This window comes from Tiliqua scincoides, chromosome 5, assembly GCF_035046505.1.
Source record: "Tiliqua scincoides isolate rTilSci1 chromosome 5, rTilSci1.hap2, whole genome shotgun sequence".
Lineage (NCBI taxonomy): Eukaryota > Metazoa > Chordata > Lepidosauria > Squamata > Scincidae > Tiliqua > Tiliqua scincoides.
In genome coordinates, this window is record NC_089825.1 from 100781658 (window position 1) to 100797506 (window position 15849).

General features: G+C 44.6%; 1 protein-coding gene across 1 annotated transcript; it reads left to right on the plus strand.

Moving 5' to 3' along the window:
* Positions 1–11711: 11711 nt before the first annotated feature.
* On the plus strand, positions 11712–12683 carry LOC136652632 (olfactory receptor 6F1-like). The gene has a single exon (XM_066629561.1). It carries the CDS (start codon positions 11712–11714, stop codon positions 12681–12683), a length of 972 nt encoding a protein of 323 aa, XP_066485658.1.
* Positions 12684–15849: the final 3166 nt, after the last annotated feature.

The window sequence follows — 15849 nt, forward strand, 5'->3', positions numbered from 1 at the left end:
ACTGTAACAGCAAATACTGTGCATGGTTACTCAGAAGAAAGTCCCACTATGTTCTAAGAAATGCTTTCTCCCATGTTAGGGTTCAGTCCTCTCCAACTTTCCAGCACCTATGCAGTCGCAATGCAGCCCAGAGGTTAGGGAACAAATGTTACCTTACGTTGAGGAGGCCTCTGTGACTGCCCCCCCTCCCGCGTGATACAGTGCATGTCCCACTGGTACAGCTGCCTCAGTGCTGGAAAGTTAGATAGGATTGGGCCTTTCGCATGTGTAGGACTGTAGCCTAAATATAGCACTGCAAGAGGCATACTGGCTCTCTGCTTCAGTGCAAAGCACATGACATGTAAGTATTTCTAGAAATCCTATGTGTGCCCACCAGCACCAATGCAGCCTCACCCAAAAAGGCACACACTGTATGCTTTGATGGGGAGAGGGAGCAATCAGACTGTTAGAGGTAAGTAAAAATGTTGTGTACTTATCTCCAGCTAGGCTGCCCAATTGCCAATGGATCTCCTCAGACGTGTGTCACATATGGACGTAATCCAAAGGACCTCCTTGGACATATTACGAAGTGATGCAGGTCCAAGGAGACGAAGGGGCAGGTCTGGGCTGCAAAAAGGTGAAAGGATCTGTCTAAGGCTGCAATCCAGAGGCGCCCATGGGCAGAGCAGAGTTTGTGCCTCCTCTGGAGGAAGATGGGCCAGTGCTCAGAGGTTCTCCAGCCTGTGGAGGCTGACACAAGCCTCCGTGCTGGTTTCCTTGGTGAGGCTTGCATCGGCCCAGCTGGGCCTTTGCAAGTCTCTGGGCTGGGCAGGGAGGAGGCGGGGAGGAGGCATTCCTGGGCAGGGAGAAGATGGGTGGCCCCAGGGCCAGATGGGTGGGAAGCGGGATGTGGGGCTGGGATTCAGCATTAATGCTGGATCCCAACCCCAGTTCCTGGGGAGTTTGGAGCGGCTTGAAGTTGCTCTGCTCTCCTCGGACTTGTGCCACCTCCTGAGGTGGCACAAGTCCCAGGAAACCCATAGGGGCAAAGGCGCCTTACCGAGAGGTAAAAGGAAAAGTTTCCCCTTGCCTCTGGCTGAGCCGCCTTGGGCCTCTATTCTGTACAGGATACGGCGCAAGCCTCTTGGCTTGCCTGTTCCAGCTGACACTAGGTGACCTTTGAACCTGGACTTGGATAGTCCAGTAGATGTCTGATGTCTAAAATTAAAAATGCTTAAATAGCAGGGAAAAACCAAATTGCCAACTGCCTGGTTATTAAAAGCACAGAAAACATCACAAGAGATAGTCTGAGAGGCCAGTCTCACAAAATGATACATTTCTGAGCGAGACAGGCAAAATTGGCAAGTGTACAAGTTTCCATGCCAAGTGTGAGAAGACACTAGTTTATTCTTCAAAGTTTCAAAAGAAAGAAAACCAATATAAATATTTAGTCTTTATTTTTAAAAGTGTAATCAACATATATTAAAGCATAGTAGCTATTAGAGTAAAATTTAATTGCCTGATTTCATTAAAAAGTGAATCAAAGCATAAAATACATAGAAAGGTGAAAAGCCATTCCAGCTCTAATTATGAGTCTGTCTCACAGGGAAACTTTGGAATGTGGTATAAAGTTACTTTTCAAAAGATAACACTCTTGTCTTAGCAGCAGAAAGTAGTACCAAGAGATGCTGCTTTGCAATATTACAAGGACAGAGTTATTTGTTGGCAGGACAAACGTGCAAACACCTGCAGAAACCAGTTAGAAAATCAGATAAGGCGAAATATCCAAAAAAGGCTCTGTCTGGGCTGCAACTGACAGAGGGAGCTGAAATTAAGTTAAAGGTGAATAAGAAAAGGATTTCTTAAAAGGAACCCTTTCTACAATAAAGTTTAATTCGTTTTGTATTAAAATACAAAACTATATATCTCTCAAAAGAGTACATCCCTTAAAGATGTCCAAAGGTGACAGGTCACATACAGGATTAAAAACAGAGAAGAGGCAAGTCCAAAAGGACTTTGCTTAACAGAAGTTAGCAGAAAGCCCCATAGTGTTTGATAAGAACAGAAGAAAGAGTTTAATAAGCAGGTACAGAGAGCAGTTTAGTGTTATGAAGGGAGTTAGTATGATGTAAAGTAGTAGGTTCATGAAAAGTTAATAGAGCAATAAGTTGCCAAGAGAATGTGCAGAGTACAATATTAGAATGTAGAAAGTCACAAAACCTTATTTTAGCTCTAAAATAAGTCACAAAATATATAGAAGAGTGTTAAAAGAAGTTTAAAAGATTAGTTCACACAGGTTAGTAAAGGACCCTTAGAAAATATGCTAAACCCAGAAGAGAAGATGCAGATTGGTAGTTCAGCAAAATAATGTAATTAAAAGAGTTTAAAGACATAGGTTAAGAGTTCTACCAAATTAGGGCCTATACACTCATATTTAAGTGTTTGTATGTTCTCTAATAAAGATGGTATGAAAACTTGTTTTTTCTAAAAGTCCATAATAAATTGATAAGTATGTAAACAGTGAACCCTACTGGTTTTGAAAATTGTTAGAAATTTTGTAATTTTGGCAAAATTTCGGAATGAAACCCCACCTGTATGTAAATGAGAGCCAATCAATGGTTTTGCTTACTTGTTGCCCACCTATTGCCCATCTTGTATGTAAATGATGTTATCTGTGCCCTATTAAAATTGTACCCCATTTATGATGTCAGACTTTCAGCGAATGAAAAGTCTGGATGTTCAAACAAAGGACTATAAAAAATATATAAAAGTTAAAACACAATGGTCAATCGGAGTCCATGCTTTGCAACCAGAGTCCCGTGGACCAATTGTATACAATTCAATAAAGCCTGTGAACCTACACCCTGTGTACTGAGTTGCTTATTTGGGTGGCCCATTGGCCTTGCAACACATCGCAGGGTAGGATTGCGCCCTAAGTACATGACTGCTCTCTCCTGCCTCTTCCTCTCCTGCCCTCAAATCAACCCCCAATTCATCCCACTCCCTGTCTTAAACTGCCCATGGTTCCCCCAAGCTGTCACCTTACCTGCTCTGGTACAGGATGGGTGGGTAATTGACTTGCATGGGGAGCCAACAGCCATTTCCACTGCTGGCTCCTTTGTGCTTGACGGCAACAGACCATTTATGGCAGTGCTTTGCCATTTACAACAGTGGAACCTGAGTTTCACCAATGTAAACAAGGGATAGGATTGACCTGCTAATGATTTGCAATTGAATTATATGCATACTTTTGCAGAAATAAGTCCTATTGGATTTAATAGGACTTACTGTAGTGTAAATGGGCATATGATTGCAGACTTGAATATATGAGGTTGGCTTATACTGATTTAGATCATTAAGAACATAAGAACAGCCCCACTGGATCAGGCCATAGGCCCATCTAGTCCAGCTTCCTGTATCTCACAGCGGCCCACCAAATGCCCCAGGTTGCACACCAGATAACAAGAGACCTCATCCTGGTGCCCTCCCTTGCATCTGGCATTCTGACATAACCCATTTCTAAAATCAGGAGGTTGCGCATACACATCATGGCTTGTACCCCATAATGGATTTTTCCTCCAGAAACTTGTCCAATCCCCTTTTAAAGGTGTCTAGGCTTTATATTCATCATTGGTGAATATAGACCAGCACTGTGCAGTGCTCCCGGACTGAGGCTGGGTCAGGCAGCCACCTGACTCCAGCCTATATGACCTGCCCCCAAGAGCAGACGGGCCAATGGGGGACAAAGCCCCAGCCTGTCTGCACCAGGTGGGGGTAACCACCATTAGCGCTGAAGGCGCTAACGGTCATTTCTCAAAGTTTCAACCAGGAAGTTTTCCCAACTGGAATGGGAGAAGGGTGTGAAGGAGTTTATCAAGGTGGAGGGGAGAGCAGAATGGGGAGGAGATGGGGAGGGGTGGGCAGAAGGGGTTAAGATTTGATATGCACAGCTACCAACTGAAAACCCCTGTGTGGTGTACTGTAGCCCAGACTGGCACCACTGCATCACCACAAGGGGTTTGAGGGCCCAATCCTAAAGAGGCCCACTGTTGGCGCTGAGCCCTAGCGCCTGTGCAGGGTGCCATAAAGTTGCCATTTATAGCACTTGGTGAGTAGGGAGCACTGGCACTGGGCCTGTGCCAGAAGCACTGGGCCAACACTGGCAGAAGGACATACTGAGACTGGGGGTAAGTGCAGCTGCCAAGTGATGGTGCAGCCTCTGGGTTGTGGGAGAGGGAGGAACAAGGGTGGGGGTGAGTGGGATGGGGAGGAACCAGGGCGGGGATGGTGGGACTGCTCTGCGGGATTCTGAACTCCAGGTCAGGCCAGAAGGCATGGCACAGAGTTGCTCAAATATATGCCAGCAAAATAGCCAGGTCAGACTTGAGAATCCCCATAGTTGGAATGAAGCTTTCCCTCGGGGAAGAGGACAAAGTTTTGTAGGAATCTGAATAGTACCACATGCAACTGTCACTGATCCCAACCCCATTCCACCTCCCTCCCCACTCCCTACCCCACCCAGAAACACATCTGATCTCAATCTGATCCCTTTGAGGTTTGAACAGCTCCTTCTTTGTTCACCTTCCTGAACACAGGCCTGAACACAGGCCTGAAGACTTCCCTATTTCATAAAGCGTTTGATTGATAGAGAACATGATGGCTGCTTTTTAATAACTTTTTTAATAACTGCTTTTATACTGCTCATTTTATTGCTGCTGGCCTTGCTGTTTTATTACTTATTTTTAAATTGTATTTTATAATTTTATATTTTTATGTATTCTATGGCTTTTAATTGTTGTCAGTGGCGTTCCTGGGGGTCCCCATGCCTGGGGCAACCCCCAGAATTCTGCCCCCCACACGGCATTTCGCCCTCCTTCTCTGCCCCCCCCCCCGTGCAAGTGACCTGGAAGTAATTGTGGTGACGTCATCATCACCCCGCTTGTCCCCCCCAAGTATGCCAGTGATTGTTGTTATCCGCCTTGGGAGCCCTTTGAGGAGAAAGGTGGATTACAAGTTCAATTAATAATAATAGTAATAGTAGTAGTAGTAGTAGTAGTAGTAGTAGTAGTAGTAGTAACCTGATTTCTAGTGTTCACTCACACTTTTTTCAATTTTTCTCCAAAACGCTTTCAATGTTATGCAGTTGTCAAAATAATGGGGATAGGCACTGAGCAACCCAATCCTTTCCTTTGTCCCCTCGCTAGGGCAGCCATGCTGAAAAGGCAAACACTATATTGAGTGGGTGGGGGGCAGAGTGGGAGGTTTCAGCCTGTGTAAAGCGTGCCCGCCCCCTTTCTTCAGAGTCAGTCACAGCTGTGAAAGCAAAGGCTTTGCAGCCATGACTGGCTCTGAAGGCCAGGGGGAGTTAGCACTTTACACAGGCATCCCTGCGCCTGGAAAAACTCAAAACTCAATGGGAATTTGAAAGATAAGTGGCAGTGCGGCAAGCGCTGCTCGAAACAGGGAGGGCTTTTCTGGTGCATAGTGGTCTTGAGTTTGGAGACTGCTGTCTTAAAAGAAAAATGAATACTTAAACAAGTGACCCGACATTTTCCAGAGTCAGGCAGGCCCCTACATACCTCTTTTAGCTATGATCTTGATCATCCTTCCTTCCCTTTCCTTTAGTTTCATGGGTGTGTCCAAGGAAAGTGAATCCCGACAAAGCACCATTGAAATCAATGGGACAAAGGCATTGGAACTATCTTCCTCTGCTAATTTCAAAAGGACTTGTTGAAATTAACTGAACCTGTTGAAATTAACATGCTGTTAATTTCAACAGGACTTTCAACAGGACTTGCTCAGTCATGACTGGATTAAACGCGGTTGCTGGGGGTGCTGGAGCAAAATTCTGCACTGGAATCTCCATGGCACATACTGCTTTTTTTTTCCTGATGGCACACTGGGCACTACCCTTTCACCAGTACTGAAGATTCAAGACTTGGTCTGACCAGGTGGGCCTTTAGATAGCTCTGTGCCATTAGGCAGTGCCTGATCTCGCACTGCTATCCCTGGGTGTAATCCAGGGAGTAATTTTTGTACAACTATGTAAACAAAACTGGAATTATGTCCTATAGGTAAAAAAAAAACATACAAAATATGTCAATAATTGATTGTTAGTGAACATATCCCTGCGGTTATCTGCTTAGAGATGCGAATTAGGTCTCCTGTGTCTGTGAAGCATCATTTGAAATACCAGCATCAGAAAACATTTGCTGCTTTCTATGTCTTAGGCAATACAAATAAGTCTTCCTTTAGGTTGGAAAGAAACCAACACAAGACAGGAAGTATGAGGACAGTAGAAGATGCTACCATATGGGAGAACCAGACAGACTGGCAAACTGACTGACAGACTTTGGAATTCACTGAAAATGGTATTCATTTATGAAGTAGTTTGACATTGATGTTTAACTTGATAATCTTCTATAACAGGTCACCCTTTTCATAGGATTTCATTTTTCCTATTAATTTAGATGGGACTGTTACTACCTGGATAGCCAGCAATTTTTGTATGTCCTATGGATGTTCACCCTCTATTGAGAGGCCACTGATAGATTCTCTCCCTCCCTCCCTCCCTCTCTCTCTCTCTCACACACACACAGCATTTACAAACTGTATTAATAAGTCAAGTTTGCATGCAATTTTGGTTTTATTGTTTTGAATTCATTGCTTATATAGACAAGTGAATGTGAAGAGCTAGAGAGTGCACACAAACGGGAAACCAAACCAAAATGATCAAGGAGTTAGAACACTTTTCTTTACAATGAAAGGCTGAAGCATATGATCCAAACAGAATATATATTGAGTCAGAGATGTTCTTCACTGAATACATGGTTAATGTGTAAAATTATCTGTCACAGAATGTGGTGATGTGCACTAGTTTAGGTGGTTGAAAAAAGGGAGGGGGTAGACATATAATGGAACCTCCCTCTTCAGAGGCTATCTCTGACTGCATAACAGGCAATGGGGTCAAACTGTAGGGGAAGACAGTTGCCACCATACCTGCTTCTCATTTTCCCAGGAGCATCTGACATGCTGCTACTGGCGACAATGGCTGGGATGAGATGGACTTTTCATCTGATCAAGTTGGGATCTTTTTATGCTCAAAATATTGTCTCAGTCCCCAAATATTCATTTTGGGGTATGTGATTCAAAGGCAGCTTTGAATACTTATTGGGTTGTCTAATGTTGTTCAAAGTAAGAAATGAAGCCCAGCTGTGTGAGCAATTCCTTCCTTCCAAATATTTGCCCTCCCTTATTACCAAATTAAATTACCCCTGCTAAAGTCCAGTTCACTTATGTAAACCAGGATTTGGCGAAAGCATGGGAAGCATAGAGGCAACTCCATGTGCCAGCCTGTGCATCAGCCAGCACATCAAGCTCTCCATGTGATACCAGCAGGTTTTGAAGGCTGGTGATGGTGAAGAATTTTAAATGAATGGATACATTTTGAATTCTGAACAGCCTTTATGCAGTTGTTCTGCAATGGGTTTATTTTCCTTTTCTCCAGCATCCTTCAAAATAACTTTGTAAGCCCATATACATAACTGGAGGTAAAAGTGAAATTGTACTTCTGAGATGGTTCAGTATTAAAACCCTGAATATTCATGGCTACAATTCATGAGCTTGCATGCTGTCCAGTAGAATGGAACTAGTTGACGTTGGTGGATGTTTCTGGCTGTAAGTGAAAGATGTTCCCATCCTTGTCCTATTCAAACATGCTAGATCCTTAACAGTTCAAACTTACACATGTTTAATCCAAAGTCTCACTGAATGCATTGGGACCTGTTCCCAGGAAAGTCTTATAGGATTGCATCCTAATATACTCATTTAAATGATGTATTAATTCAGGATCAGAAGGATAAACTTCTCAAGCTACTCATTATGTTCGTATAGAGACACAGTACTGTGTGGATAAGTCCAACAATAATATGGGATGTTCTTTTCCCTCTCAAACAGACATTCTTTTCTCTCTCACACAACATCAGAACCAGGGGACATCCAATAAAATTTAGTGTAGGGTTAGATCAGACAAAAGGAAATATTTCTTTATCCAGTGTGCAATTCGTCTATGGAACTCCTTGCCACAGGATGTGATGATGGCATCTGCCTAGATCCCTTTAAAAAATGATTGGACACATTTCTAGTATAAAAGTCCATCACAGGTTACAAGCCATGTTGGATATGTGCAACCTCCTGGTTTTGAAGTAGGCCATTCAGAATGCCAGGAGTAAGGGAGTGGCATGAGGATGTTGGTCTCTTGATGTCTTGTGTGCTCCTTGAGGCCTCTGGTGACCCAGTGTGAGATTCAGGAAACAGGATTAGATGGGCCTTTGGCCTGATCCAGCAGGGCTCTTCTTATGTTCTTATGTTCAACACTATCCATTGGTTCTAACTGAAAAAAGCAGTTTTTGAGTTTATCTTTCTGCTTGAAAAAGAGCTTTATGAAAATCAAAGACTTGCATTCTTTCCTTGCTCTAATACAAATTTAGCTTGTATTAATGCTGTAAAAGACAGCTCTGACAATGGCTACTAGTCGTGAAGGTTGTATCCTACATCCAGATTGAGGCAGTATGTTTCTGAATACCAGGTGCAGAGGAGAGAGTGAGAGAGGAATATTGCTTCATCTCCTGCTTTTGGGCTTCCGAAAGGCAGCTGCGGAGCACTGTGGGGAATGGAATTCTAAGACAGGATGGAACTTTGGTCTGATCCAGTACAACCCTTCTTATGTTCATTTACTTTGCAAACGTTGGATGCTTCGGAATGCTCTCCTGACATAATAATTAAAACCCTGATTAGATCTTCAAAATCCCCCCCAGGGGAGTGTATTTTGTTGACCACTGCTGGAAGCAGAATGCTGAACCAGGGCTATAATACTTAAGTCCCAATGAATTCAGTGGGGCTTACTGCTAAGTAGAAATCCATAGGATTGCCTTGTTAATGGCCCTTCAGTTTAATTTTTGAAGGCATTTCTTGTTTTTATGTGTGTGTCATAGAACGTGTCTTAGTAAGCATTGACTGGGTGACTAACTCCTCTGTGTGTGTGTGTGAGAGAGAGAGAGAGACAGAGAAAAACCAAGTGGTCTTTCTGAAATCATGGTTTGTGGACATGGCACTTCTTTTAAAAGCAGCCATCTGAATGTGTCTATGTGGAAACGATAAAATAATATTCACTGGATATAGCTACGAAGAAGGTCCTAGTTTTCTGTCATGTTCTTTTTCTGGATGCATGTCTCTACAATAGTTCTGTGGATGATTGATCTCCAGTCAAGTTCCCCTTGGTTGTAGTTTCTCATTTTGGGTTACCCTAAGATGTCAGTCCATGAGCCCAAAGCAAGAGAAACTGAATGGTGGTTGGGTTGAAAATGTGCCTTTACCCACACCCGCTCACTACCACCACCATCACACACATGCAGATTAAAAATGATGAGTTGTTCATCCTGCATTTTGTCCTGTGCTATTCCCTGGCAAGGCATATGGTAGACAGAATAAGCTAAGTGCTGGACAAAGCTTGAGAAGGACAATCATCTGTTTTCCCAAGTGAACCCTTCCTTCATTTCTGGTGCAGTTCAACTAAGAGTATGGGAAAACTGTGTGCTCATAATATGATCTCAGAGCAGCAATTGTGTTACAACAGAGTTTCCTTCATCAGTGTTCTGGATCCTAAACATTAAGGACACATACTGGAAAGTTTGTTGCCCCCTCCAAATATCTAGAAATGTGCATATCCCAGCATATTTTAGCAATGTCAATCCACAGGTGTAACATTGTGCATCAGTGTGCTAGCCATGTAAAGTATGAAACAGCTTTCATCAGCCCTCTCACCTGTTCCTGCTTGGGGGGGGGGCGTGAGTGTGTGTTAGGGCCCAATCCTATCCAACTTTCCAGCACTGATGCAGCCATACCAACAGGGCATGTGCTACCTCCAGCGATGGAGGGGCAGTCGCGGAACTCTAAGACCATAAGAACAGCCCCGCTGGATCAGGCCATAGGCCCATCTAGTTCAGCTTCCTATATCTCACAGCAGCCCACCAAATACCTCAGGGAGCACACAAGACAACAAGAGACCCACATCCCAGTGCCATCCCTTGCATCTGGTATTCTGAGGTAACCCACTCCTCAAGGTAAGGGGAGATTTGTTCCCTTTCCCCAGGGTTGCAATGTGGTTGCATCAGTGCTGGAAAGTTGGATATGATCAGGCCCTTAATCATGTCTATTCCCTTTTTCTGGGCAGCACCCAATGAAAGTGAATCCTGTCTAAGCACCATTGAAGTCAATGCAATTTAAATAGCTCAATCCTATCTAACCCAGGATACAATGCATGCTGTAGTGGTGCTGCTGCATCAGTGTGTGTGTGTGTGGGGGGGGGGGGATGTATTATATTGGATTGGGCTCCTTGAGGTCTTCTCTGCATAAGGGAACACTTGTTCTCTTGCCCAGGGGTAAGCCTCCACTGCCCAAACAGGCTGATCCAGATTTGTAGCAGCAATTTTGCTGGCACAAGTTCAAGTGGACCCAGGAAGGCGGATCAAGGGCAAGAAGGGGAATTCCCCATCTTTGCCTCAACACACCCCTCCTCACCCTGGTTTCCACCATGTTCTTCTCCTCCCTATTCCATCTACCCATAGGCCCAACATGGGGTAAATCAGGGGTGTCAAACTCATTTCATACGGAGGGCCGAAGAGCATTCATGATGCCTGCTGAGGGCTGGAAGTGATGTCGCTAGGCAGGAAGTGATGTCAGTAAACAGGTCATAACAAAAAAATAAGAACTTTTTCTCACTTAGGAGCTCATTAGCTGCAAATGACAGAAGAGAAAATATTATCAACAGTATTAATATACCGCTTTTCAACTAAAAGTTCACAAAGCGGTTTACAGAGAAAAATCAAACAACGAATGGCTCCCTGTCCCAAAAGGGCTCACAATCTAAAAAGATGCAAATGAATACCAGCAGACAGCCACTAGAACAGACAGTGCTGGGGTGAGGTGGGCCAGTTACTCTCCCCCTGCTAAAAAAAGGAGCACCCACTTGAAAAAGTGCCTCTTACCCAATTAGCAGGGTATATATAATTAGGCAGGGTATATATATAATTAGCAGGGTATATGTAATTACCCAATTAGCAGGGTATATATAAATCTTGATCATAATTCAAGTTATGGGAGAGCCCAATTTTCACGTGGGCTGCCTTTTCAGCAGTAACACCTCAGTACTGTTCAGCCGCTGAGAGCCCGAGGGCCGCATCCGGCCCCCCAGGCCTTATGTTTGACACCCCTAAAGGAACTGATGTTCCCTTACCCAAAGAGACCTTCATCAGCCTCTCTGCCCGTGTGGGATACAGCAGGGGCTGTTTCTGCACCGCTGTGGGCAGGATAGGATGGGTTGCCAATGTATAGTTCAAGTTACCACCTCTGGATTTTCCACTTTATTCTGCTACTTGGGCAAATAAGGTCTGAGGAATACACTAGCAAATGCTGACATTCTTCTGAATGAGATTTGGCAGCATGCATTAATGTAGGTGCTACAAGGAGGGACATAACCAATGAATGTGGACTTTCATTACCTTCTTCTGGGTTTATAAATATTCATATGGGAATATTGACAATGTCCAAACCTCACATCCCTCATTAACAAATCCGAACCACTGCAATATCTCAAATGTGCCACCAGTGCTAATTACAGTTTCTTTCCTTTCTCCCCTTCCTCCACACCTTCATTGCCAACAGAGGATGCTGACATGGAGTCCACCAACAGGAGTGTGGTAAAGGCCTTCATCATCCTGGGGTTCCCTGCTTCTGCCCAGGTCCGTTTGCTGTCCTTCATCCTGTTCTTCTTCATGTATGTTCTCACCGTCACTGCCAATGTAGTCATCATCTTTGTCATCAAAGAAAACCGCAAGCTGCAACGCCCCATGTACTACTTCCTTGGCAATTTCTCCTTCATGGAGATCTGGTACACCACCTCCACTGTGCCCAAGATGCTGGAGAGCTTCCTGGCTGGTGGGAGTACCATCTCTGTGACCGGTTGCATAACTCAACTCTACCTTTTCTTTGCCTTGGGCTCCACTGAGTGTTTCCTTCTGGCCACCATGGCCTACGACCGTTACTTGGCCATCTGCCGCCCATTGCACTATCCATCTCTCATGACTCTGCAACTAACCACCTGGCTGGTGGCAGCAGCCTGGGTGGGTGGATTCCTGGCCCCTTTGGTTCCCATTCTCCTCATCTCCCAGCTCTCATTCTGTGGCCCTAAGGAGATCCACCATTTCTTTTGTGACGCCGGGCCCCTGCTGAGGCGCTCATGTGACAATGCCTTTCTCAGCTCAACCCTGGTCACAGTGCTGGCCTCCCTTGTGATCCTCAGCACCTGCCTGCTCACCATGATCTCCTACACCTTCATCATCTCCACCATCCTCCGCATCCCCTCAGCAAGTGGGAGGCAGAAGGCCTTCTCGACTTGCGGCTCACACCTCACTGTGGTAGTGATTTACTATGCCACAGTCATCTTCATATATGTTCGGCCCATCTCTCCTTCTCCTTCTGACCTGGACACAGTGGCATCTGTCTTTTATGCGGTGGTCACGCCACTGCTCAACCCAATGATTTATAGCCTGAGGAACAAAGAAGTGAAGGACGCTCTGAAGAAGCAGTTGAGCATCAACCGAGTGTCTATGAAAAATATTGGCACCCTGATCATGGTTTGTTGGTAGAAGAGGAAGTGTATGGGCAAAAGCAAATGGACTCCTCGGTTCCGATGTGCCAAAATATCTCTCTCTGCCACTTTCTGGGATATCTACACTACAAGACTTAAACTGGTTTAACAGCCATCCCCTTATGCCAAGGAACCCTGAATAGTGTGTATATTTCTGGAGAGGGGCAAACTCAAGTGGACTCTGACAAAGAATTTTCATCACCCTCACCAAGCTGCAGTTCCCAGGATTCACTGGAAGAAGTCATTATTATCATCATTAGAAATACTTATATGCCACTTTTCAACAAGAGTAGTTCACAAAGTGGTTTACATAGTAAAAGAAATCAATAAACGGTTCCCTATCCCCAAAGGGCTCCCAATCTAAAAACAACAACAACACAGGACTAACACAAGCAACAGCCACTAGAAAAGACACCATGCTGGGGTGAAGAGGGACTGTTGCTCTCTCCCTGCTAAATATAAGAGGAAACTATTTTAAAAGGAGAGTACCTATTTGCTCAATTAGCAGGAGTTTGCCATGGCAATTTAAGTGATGTAAGCATGAAATAATTTTGCAATGGAGATAAGTTCTCTCACTCAGGACCATGTTATGTGAAATGTTTAGTTTCACCCTGTAAGAAAACATCTCAGATGGGGGGGGGGGGAAGGAGACAGACAATCAGGATCAGGACCATAGTGCTTAGGGAAGGGGTATTTAACCCTTTCTGTTTGGCATGTGATCCTGATGAGTCAGGTGGAAATGTGCCACTGGCACCAATGGGAGTTTCCCTTCTGAAGCAAAGAGCAAATTCAGGATTGCATTTCTCAGGATCACGGCATAAGGGACAAGGATTAAATACTCCTCCCCATGCACCAAGTACCCAATTCTGATCTTCCCCATGGTTTCTACTTAGGCTAAAAATAGCCCACACACATTCACAGCTAAACTACATGCTCAATACAACATGTTCATACACACTTTAATGACAGTCGCCAATATCAATACATGCGCCTAACACCAGTGAGTAATACAAGTGCTTTTCATCCTGAATGATGTTTATGGGATCGGTTATGTTCTTCTCCTAAATATACCTTTTATATAAGGAAGGGCAGAATTTGTATTTTTTTTCAAGGTGTTATGATGTCTGGATGGATTTTCCTTTTTCCTGCATTAAGTGTTAAATAAAGTTTTGTCAAAGTGTTCGTTGCACAGTAAGACTGATGTGCAATTTTAATATTTGCTTGCCCTTCCTTTGGAAGTTTAACCTGAAATGTGCTGACATTTACAGAAGTTCACACCCAGAGGGCACAATCCTAACCAGGTCTACTCAGAAGTAAGTCCTATTTTGTTCAACAGGGCTTACTCTCAGGAAAGTGTGGCTAGGATTGCAGCCAGAGATTAATATTAATTTGCATGACAATGCACACTTTTAGAAAAATAGGGGCTTATTTCCGTGTAAGGGCACAATCCAAATATTGGTTTGAGTTGGTGCAGCCCTCCCTGCGCCAGCTTCCAAGTGTGCCATAAGGCATGTTTGTGCTGGCTCAGGAGTTGGCTGGGCTGGTGCAGAGCCCCACGCCAGCTCATCAGGGCAGCTGAGCCAGCTGGATGACGAAAGTTTGTACCAGCTGGCACAGGGTGGGAGTGGGTGGCAGGAGGGGGTTCCAGGAGTGTGGGAAGGGTGGAACAGGGGAGGATAGGGCCTGGATGGGATTGGTGGCAGCAGCTTGCACCAAATCCTAACCCATACTCATGGGCCAGGCTGCCTTACATCGGCTGCTCAGGTTTGCGTCAGCTAAACAGCTGCCAGAGATCAGAGTAGCTTGATAGGGCAGTCTCGGGTTTGAGAAAAGGGGAAAAAATCTCCTTACCCCAAAATGACCTCAACACTCTCCTAACCTGCACTGGGCTGCCCAATGTTTAAGTGAAAGTGCCAGAACATTTTTTTCATATTTACTTAGCCCTGTGTTGATCTGATTCCAGCTGCAAAGTAGATGTGCTTGGAGCCACAGAGACTTTTAAATGAGTGATTAATTTATTTTAACTGTATCCTTCAGCTTCTAACAAACAACAGTATACTACATTCAACATAACCATCTTAACACTTCATCAAAACAGTAGCTATAAGCAAACTACTACTACATAAAGCTTGTTAGAACAGTCTGTCTTTGAACAACAGAGAGTAGGGAATTTATCACAGGAATGGAGTCCTCCTTGGCAAAAGTAAGAAAACAAGTTGGAGTGGGGAGAGATGGAAAACTGGACACTCACCACCCCAGGTCCTGGTGAGACTTTCCTCAGCTTGACACGCATACAGGAGAAGAGATGGCCCTCAGCATCCATGGGAATTCTGTTTCTGGAAACCCCACAGATGCCAAAGCTCATGTATAATCACTTGACCTCCAGACATGATCAGAGGCACCTCTCCAGGCCTCCGAAAGCTCCCCAAAGTGTGGGAAAGGCACCAATGGATTTTGGAAAAACCACATGCAGCCTCCCTCAGAAAGCCTCCTGGACACAACTGGAAGTCACTTCTAGTCATGTCCAGAAGGTCAGATGGGGCCATCTGGGTTCCGAACTAGCAGTTCGGAACCCATGGTGAGTAAAATCTGTGGGTTCCAAACCTGCAGATAAAAAAGGGCCCAGCTGTACAACGTGCTTGCAAAATGTTCAACAATTTTGCAAGCATGGCAAAATTTGTATACCTGATGCATGGGTATACATTAAACACTACATTAAAAATGTAGTGACATCTGGTTTGTAGGAAAATCTAAGGGGAGGGAGCAATGAGGTATTATGCCAGCCAACCCAATGCCAGCACTCAGAGGTCCTGATTCTGTGTTGGCTAGAGAGTAAGGTTTTCTTTTTCTTTTTTCCCCCAGTGTCACTGGAGGAAGAGGTGAGTTGTTGCTGCTCCAATGTCCTCCCTACTCACTCCCAGTGATTGGGAAGCGGATCAGAGCCAACTGAAGCAGCCCCATGGGAGACAAGGCAGAGGGGTTGGCAGGCAAACTGTTCAGTGCTCCCCCACAACCCACCACTTGAAATAGCCACTTCAATCAGCCTTATTGTTAAACCGGCCTTGTTTACAGCTTGATGCAACCATCATATCAGTTGCTCATGCCATCATAAAACATGCCTTAGTTGTTAGAGGTTGGAACACAAATATGAGTATTCATTAACT